The 8,823-nt window shown below is 37.8% G+C and overlaps 1 protein-coding gene across 1 annotated transcript in view; it reads left to right on the top strand.

The window, feature by feature from the left end:
• Positions 1–1,172: 1,172 nt before the first annotated feature.
• Positions 1,173–8,823, top strand: part of nup50 (nucleoporin 50) — a gene marked incomplete at its 3' end in the record, with an annotated part of 29,957 nt that continues 22,306 nt past the window's right edge. Inside the window, exons 1-2 of the mRNA XM_052505463.1 lie at positions 1,173–1,325; positions 2,324–2,406. Of these exons, the coding sequence (XP_052361423.1) occupies positions 2,338–2,406 (69 nt within the window). The remainder of the gene's footprint in view (positions 1,326–2,323; positions 2,407–8,823) is intronic.

Here is an 8,823-nt window from a genome sequence, read left to right as displayed (position 1 = left end):
ATTGTAGAAAGGTTCATATAATAGTTCATTTTAAACGTTTACATGCTTTGCAAGAAGAACGATTTCCCTAATAATCCTGTTTACATGGACACATCTGAAATCAAGCTACTGATGGAACTAATAAATGCAACAAAACTGCTGATCCAAAAAAACATTCTTACCACAGTGACCATGTTGTTTTTGCCAAGACTATTTGATTCTGAGTTCGGACATATACAGTTTGTATGTTAAAACTATAAGATACAAACGTTCAGTTTTTCCAAACTCAATTAACTCGTTCACAAGAGGAAGGCTTGCTTTACCAAGTGCTGAATTTGGTCAGTTTAATATCAAATTATTATTGTACATGTAAACAACTCAGTATACTTTGCTGTTAAATGGATTGTGGCAGTAGGATGATTATGCAATAGTCTTGTACACACCGTCCTCTTGTTTATTTTAATAATCGGTGTACGGTCAAAATCATACTCCGATTAAAACATCTGGTTTTCTGAGCAATCTTTCGAATTATTAGGTCGTGTAAACACAATCGTCATGCCAGAAGTGTATTTGACCTCTGCATGTGCTCGCGCCAGCCAAGTGAACAGCCCTCTTTAGCAGGAGTGAGTTTGAAAACAGAATCTATGCTTCTTAGAAGTCGTTTTTTCACATGCAAACTCAGAATCAAATATGCTTCCCAAAAATAAATTGTTGGCTGTGTTGTGGTAGAACGTTTATTTTTGATTGCATTTATAAGTGCTATCAGATATCCTTTTCAGATGTGTCTATCTATGTAAACAGGATTATTACAGAATCGTTCTTCTTTCATACCATGTCAATATTTCTAATCGAACTATTATATTAACCTATCTATAATAATCGCATTATTGTGTGCGTGTAAACGTCGTCTGAGGTATAAAGACAGGGAGAGATCACGTGGACCATTCTAACCAATGAGAGGGCAGATACACATATGATTAACATAAAAGTCGTTGTTTTATTAATTTTTTTATTAATCAAGTTCACGAAATAGTTAAGCGCGTCCACTTTCATCAGTGCATTCGTAACAGCCTAAACATTACTGAAACTTTTATTCGACCTAAATAAACCTCATGTAGCAAATTACATTTTTTAAATTCGACCAAATTCTACACTCTCATTGACCCCCCCACAACACAATAAATCACAATTCCGAAGGCGCGGAGTAAAACCTCTCGCTTTGCCTCTTCTTCTTCGCTGATCGGACAACCAGCGATTTATTCCAAGTTTAGTAGCATTTGGAAATTGATTTTACTATCAAAGGCCAGTTGTTATCGAACATTTTAATTAAAAGGGGGGGGGAAAAGGTATGTTTATTTGATATATTCAATGACATCGGAGCAGTAGTTAGCCTACCAACACAGCTAGCAGGAGACTTCATATGGCTGTTCATGTTGTTGATGGTGGTGCTGCTGTAGCTTAGCATGGAATAAATCTCATTATAGGGGCCATGCTATAAACACGCTAAACACACTCTAATGTTACTCTGCACCACGCGTGTGACTAAAAAGATACCAAATATATCATGGCAAAAAAAAAAATAGCAAGTTGCTAAATTGGTTAGCTAACTTGTTAAGATACATTTAAGTAACCCGTGTTTTTACCGGTAACTTTTTTTTATAGTCCGCTAACTACTATTGTCTTTGATATTGACACACATTTAAGAGAACATTTAGAGAAAGGAAAATGCACCCTCAGATTTGTTTGGCCAAATTATCCCGAGCCAAGAAGAGAGAAAATACGTACTCGGTTATATGTAACGTTACTTAGTTAACTATTAACTAGTAGTACATCTAGTTTACTAGCAGGGCATTTCGACATCCTAATGGTGCTGAAGTTAGTTATGTTGATATTTCATCATTAGCGAGACCATAACTATTCACTAAACAACAACACTTCTTTTGTCCTCCACTTTTCTGTCTCTTTGTACAACAGTTTGTGACTTAAAATCAGTATCAACGTGTTACATAACTAACTATAACTAACTACATAATATATATATATAATATAATAACTAACTACATCAACTCAGTCTAACAGGACATAGGGGGAAAAGCACTCTCCTTAATCAACTAGTTACTGTAGTTAACTTAGTTTACTGTAGTTAATTATGTTCGTCCAATGTCCCAGATGTTGAAATATTGTTATTGAGATTCTCTAGTGTTTTATTAGTATTTGTTTTATAGTATACTTGTATCGGTGTAACCACTGAAACTCACAAAAATAACGAGACATTTTGAAGTATGTTATTAATGATCATTAATCATTTGTGTGTTGACTCGTCTCTTGTGTTGTTGTCTACCAGAGAGCAGCGTTGCCATGGCGAAGAGGATTGCCGACAAAGAGCTGACTGACCGGAACTGGGATCAGGAGGATGAGGGAGAGGAGGTTGGCTGCTGCACTGTGGTTCTACTGCCTCACTGATACTACTGTAGTCTGTCTAATAATATACAGTCTGATAGGGCTTCAGTGATTGGTATAGAGGAGGTTGGCTGCTGCACTGTGGTTCTACTGCCTCACTGATACTACTATAGTCTGTCTAATAATATACAGTCTGATAGGGCTTCAGTGATTGGTATAGAGGAGGTTGGCTGCTGCACTGTGGTTCTACTGCCTCACTGATACTACTATAGTCTGTCTAATAATACACAGTCTGCAGGTCTTCAGTGATTGGTATAGAGGGGTTGGGTAGGCCTTCAGTGATTGGTATAGAGGAGGTTGGCTGCTGCACTGTGGTTCTACTGCCTCACTGATACTACTATAGTCTGTCTAATAATATACAGTCTGATAGGGCTTCAGTGATTGGTATAGAGGGGTTGGATAGGCCTTCAGTGATTGGTATAGAGGGGTTGGGTAGGCCTTCAGTGACTGATACTACTATAGGGTTGTCTAATAATAGGTCTTCAGTGATTGGTATAGAGGGGTTGGACAGGTCTTCAGTGATTGGTATAGAGGGGTTGGATAGGTCTTCAGTGATTGGTATAGAGGAGGTTGGCTGCTGCACTGTGGTTCTACTGCCTCACTGATACTACTATAGTCTGTCTAATAATATACAGTCTGATAGGGCTTCAGTGATTGGTATAGAGGGGTTGGAGGTTGTGATTGGTATAGGTCTTCAGTGATTGGTATAGAGGAGGTTGGCTGCTGCACTGGCCTTCACTGATACTAGTGATTGGTATAGAGGGGTTGGGTAGGTCTTCAGTGATTGGTATAGAGGGGTTGGATAGGGCTTCAGTGATTGGTATAGAGGAGGTTGGCTGCTGCACTGTGGTTCTACTGCCTCACTGATACTACTATAGTCTGTCTAATAATATACAGTCTGATAGGGCTTCAGTGATTGGTATAGAGGGGTTGGATAGGTCTTCAGTGATTGGTATAGAGGGGTTGGATAGGCCTTCAGTGATTGGTATAGAGGGGTTGGGTAGGCCTTCAGTGATTGGTATAGAGGGGTTGGATAGGTCTTCAGTGATTGGTATAGAGGGGTTGGATAGGTCTTCAGTGATTGGTATAGAGGGGTTGGATAGGCCTTCAGTGATTGGTATAGAGGGGTTGGATAGGTCTTCAGTGATTGGTATAGAGGGGTTGGATAGGTCTTCAGTGATTGGTATAGAGGGGTTGGGTAGGCCTTCAGTGATTGGTATAGAGGGGTTGGATAGGCCTTCAGTGATTGGTATAGAGGGGTTGGATAGGTCTTCAGTGATTGGTATAGAGGGGTTGGATAGGTCTTCAGTGATTGGTATAGAGGGGGTTGGATAGGTCTTCAGTGATTGGTATAGAGGGGTTGGATAGGTCTTCAGTGATTGGTATAGAGGGGTTGGATAGGTCTTCAGTGATTGGTATAGAGGGGTTGGATAGGCCTTCAGTGATTGGTATAGAGGGGTTGGATAGGCCTTCAGTGATTGGTATAGAGGGGTTGGATAGGTCTTCAGTGATTGGTATAGAGGGGTTGGATAGGCCTTCAGTGATTGGTATAGAGGGGTTGGATATTACCTGGACTATGATAGCAGAGTAAGGGGTGTATTACCTGGAGGTATATAGCAGAGTAAGGATGTGTTTGTATATATTACCTGTGATTGGTATAGAGAGTTGGATGTATTACCTGTGACTTATAGCAGAGTAAGGATGTGTTACCTGACTATATAGCAGAGTAAGGATGTGTTGTATATATTACCTGGACTATATAGCAGAGTAAGGATGTGTTGTATATATTACCTGGACTATATAGAGAGTAAGGATTCATTATTGGACTATATAGCAGAGTAAGGATGTGATTGGTATATATTACCTGGACTATATAGCAGAGTAAGGATGGCTTACCTGGACTATATAGCAGTAAGGATTGTTACCTGGACTATATAGCAGAGTAAGGATGTTTTATATTACCTGGACTATATAGCAGAGTAAGGATGTGTTGTATATATTACCTGGACTATATAGCAGAGTAAGGATGTGTTGTATATATTACCTGGACTATATAGCAGAGTAAGGATGTATTACCTGGACTATATAGCAGAGTAAGGATGTGTTGTATATATTACCTGGACTATATAGCAGAGTAAGGATGTGTTACCTGGACTATATAGCAGAGTAAGGATGTGTTGTATATATTACCTGGACTATATAGCAGAGTAAGGATGTGTTACCTGGTATATAGCAGAGAAGGTGTGATGTATATATTACCTGGGGTATATAGCAGAGTAAGGATGTGATGTATATATTACCTGGACTATATAGCAGAGTAAGGATGTGTTGGTCTGACTATATAGCAGAGTAAGGGGGTGTTACCTGGACTATATAGCAGAGTAAGGATGTGGTTATATTACCTGGACTATATAGCAGAGTAAGGATGTGATGTATATATTACCTGGACTATATAGCAGAGTAAGGATGTATTACCTGGACTATATAGCAGAGTGAAGGATGTGTTGTATATATTACCTGGACTATATAGGAGTTAATGTTGTTGTAACCTTGATAGGTAGCAAAGTAAGGATGTATTACCTGGACTATATAGCAGAGTAAGGATGTGTTGTATATATTACCTGGACTATATAGCAGAGTAAGGATGTGTTACCTGTATATAGCAGAGTAAGGATGTGTTGTATATATTACCTGGACTATATAGCAGAGTAAGGATGTTTACCTGGACTATATAGCAGGTAAGGATGTGTTGTATATATTACCTGGACTATATAGCAGAGTAAGGATGTGTTGTATATATTACCTGGACTATATAGCAGAGTAAGGATGTGTTCATTATATTTACCTGGACTATATAGCAGGTAAGGATGTGTTGTATATATTACCTGGTCTATATAGCAGAGTAAGATGGTTGTATATCATTACCTGGACTATATAGCAGGTAAGGATGTGTTGTATATATTACCTGGACTATATAGCAGAGTAAGGATGTATTACCTGGACTATATAGCAGAGTAAGGATGTGATGTATATATTACCTGGACTATATAGCAGAGTAAGGATGTATTACCTGGACTATATAGCAGAGTAAGGATGTATTACCTGGACTATATAGCAGAGTAAGGATGTGTTGTATATATTACCTGGACTATATAGCAGAGTAAGGATGTGTTACCTGGACTATATAGCAGAGTAAGGATGTGTTGTATATATTACCTGGACTATATAGCAGAGTAAGGATGTGTTGTATATATTACCTGGACTATATAGCAGAGTAAGGATGTGTTGTATATATTACCTGGACTATATAGCAGAGTAAGGATGTGTTGTATATATTACCTGGACTATATAGCAGAGTAAGGATGTGTTGTATATATTACCTGGACTATATAGCAGAGTAAGGATGTGTTGTATATATTACCTGGACTATATAGCAGAGTAAGGATGTGTTGTATATATTACCTGGACTATATAGCAGAGTAAGGATGTGTTGTATATATTACCTGGACTATATAGCAGAGTAAGGATGTGTTGTATATATTACCTGAACTATATAGCAGAGTAAGGATGTGTTGTATATATTACCTGGACTATATAGCAGAGTAAGGATGTGTTACCTGGACTATATAGCAGAGTTAGGATGTGTTACCTGGTTACTATATAGCAGAGTTAGGATGTGTTGTATATATTACCTGGACTATATAGCAGAGTAAGGATGTGTTACCTGGACTATATAGCAGAGTAAGGATGTGCCCCGTATATATTACCTGGACTATATAGCAGAGTAAGGATGTGTATACCTGGACTATATAGCAGAGTATGTATTACCTGGACTATATAGCAGAGTAAGGATGTTTGTATATATTACCTGGACTATATAGCAGAGTAAGGATGTGTTGTATATATTACCTGGACTATATAGCAGAGTAAGGATGTTGTTACCTGGACTATATAGCAGAGTAAGGATGTGTTGCCTATAGACCTGGACTATATAGCAGAGTAAGGATGTGTTGTATATAGACCTGGACTATATAGCAGAGTAAGGATGTGTTACCTGGACTATATAGCAGAGTAAGGATGTTGTATATGTTACTGGACTATATAGCAGAGTAAGGATGTGTTACCTGGACTATATAGCAGAGTAAGGATGTGTTACCTGGACTATATAGCAGAGTAAGGATGTGTTACCTGACTATATAGCAGAGTAAGGATGTGTTGTATATATTACCTGGACTATATAGCAGAGTAAGGATGTGTTGTATATATTACCTGGACTATATAGCAGAGTAAGGATGTGTTGTATATATGACCTGGACTATATAGCAGAGTAAGGATGTGTTACCTGGACTATATAGCAGAGTACCTGATGTGTTACCTGGACTATAGCAGAGTAAGGATGTGTTGTATATATTACCTGGACTATATAGCAGAGTAAGGATGTGTTGTATATATTACCTGGACTATATAGCAGAGTAAGGATGTTTGTATATATTACCTGGACTATATAGCAGAGTAAGGATGTGTTGTATATATTACCTGGACTATATAGCAGAGTAAGGATGTGTTGTGGACTATATAGCAGAGTAAGATGTGATGTATATGTATTACCTGGACTATATAGCAGAGTAAGGATGTATTACCTGGACTATATAGCAGAGTAAGGATGTATATATTACCTGGACTATATAGCAGAGTAAGGATGTGTTGTATATATTACCTGGACTATATAGCAGAGTAAGGATGTGAACCTGGACTATATAGCAGAGTAAGGTGTGTTGGTACCTGGACTATATAGCAGAGTAAGGATGTGTTGTATATATTACCTGGACTATATAGCAGAGTAAGGATGTCTTGTATATATTACCTGGACTATATAGCAGAGTAAGGATGTGTTGTATATATTACCTGGACTATATAGCAGAGTAAGGATGTGTTGTATATATTACCTGGACTATATAGCAGAGTAAGGATGTGTTGTATATATTACCTGGACTATATAGCAGAGTAAGGATGTGATGTATATATTACCTGGACTATATAGCAGAGTAAGGATGTGTTACCTGGACTATATAGCAGAGTAAGGATGTATTACCTGGACTATATAGCAGTGTAAGGATGTGTTGTATATATTACCTGGACTATATAGCAGAGTAAGGATGTGATGTATATATTACCTGGACTATATAGCAGAGTAAGGATGTGTTACCTGGACTATATAGCAGAGTAAGGATGTATTACCTGGACTATATAGCAGAGTAAGGATGTGTTGTATATATTACCTGGTATATAGCAGAGTAAGGATGTGTTACCTGGACTATATAGCAGAGTAAGGATGTGTTGTATATATTACCTGGACTATATAGCAGAGTAAGGATGTGTTGTATATATTACCTGGACTATATAGCAGAGTAAGGATGTGTTGTATATATTACCTGGACTATATAGCAGAGTAAGGATGTGTTACCTGGACTATATAGCAGAGTAAGGATGTGTTACCTGGACTATATAGCAGAGTAAGGATGTGTTGTATATATTACCTGGACTATATAGCAGAGTAAGGATGTGTTACCTGGACTATATAGCAGAGTAAGGATGTGTTGTATATATTACCTGGACTATATAGCAGAGTAAGGATGTGTTACCTGGACTATATAGCAGAGTAAGGATGTGATGTATATATTACCTGGACTATATAGCAGAGTAAGGATGTGTTACCTGGACTATATAGCAGAGTAAGGATGTATTACCTGGACTATATAGCAGTGTAAGGATGTGTTGTATATATTACCTGGACTATATAGCAGAGTAAGGATGTGATGTATATATTACCTGGACTATATAGCAGAGTAAGGATGTGTTACCTGGACTATATAGCAGAGTAAGGATGTATTACCTGGACTATATAGCAGAGTAAGGATGTATTACCTGGACTATATAGCAGTGTAAGGATGTGTTGTATATATTACCTGGACTATATAGCAGAGTAAGGATGTGTTACCTGGACTATATAGCAGAGTAAGGATGTGTTGTATATATTACCTGGACTATATAGCAGAGTAAGGATGTGATGTATATATTACCTGGACTATATAGCAGAGTAAGGATGTGTTACCTGGACTATATAGCAGAGTAAGGATGTGTTACCTGGACTATATAGCAGAGTAAGGATGTGTTGTATATATTACCTGGACTATATAGCAGAGTAAGGATGTGTTGTATATATTACCTGGACTATATAGCAGAGTAAGGATGTGTTGTATATATTACCTGGACTATATAGCAGAGTAAGGATGTGTTGTATATATTACCTGGACTATATAGCAGAGTAAGGATGTGTTGTATATATTACCTGGACTATATAGCAGAGTAAGGATGTGTTGTATA

The sequence above is a fragment of the Oncorhynchus keta genome, unplaced genomic scaffold (assembly GCF_023373465.1).
Source record: "Oncorhynchus keta strain PuntledgeMale-10-30-2019 unplaced genomic scaffold, Oket_V2 Un_contig_2392_pilon_pilon, whole genome shotgun sequence".
Lineage (NCBI taxonomy): Eukaryota > Metazoa > Chordata > Actinopteri > Salmoniformes > Salmonidae > Oncorhynchus > Oncorhynchus keta.
The sequence above is the reverse complement of the archived record's forward strand: the minus strand, read 5'-3'. Positions and strand labels throughout refer to the sequence as shown.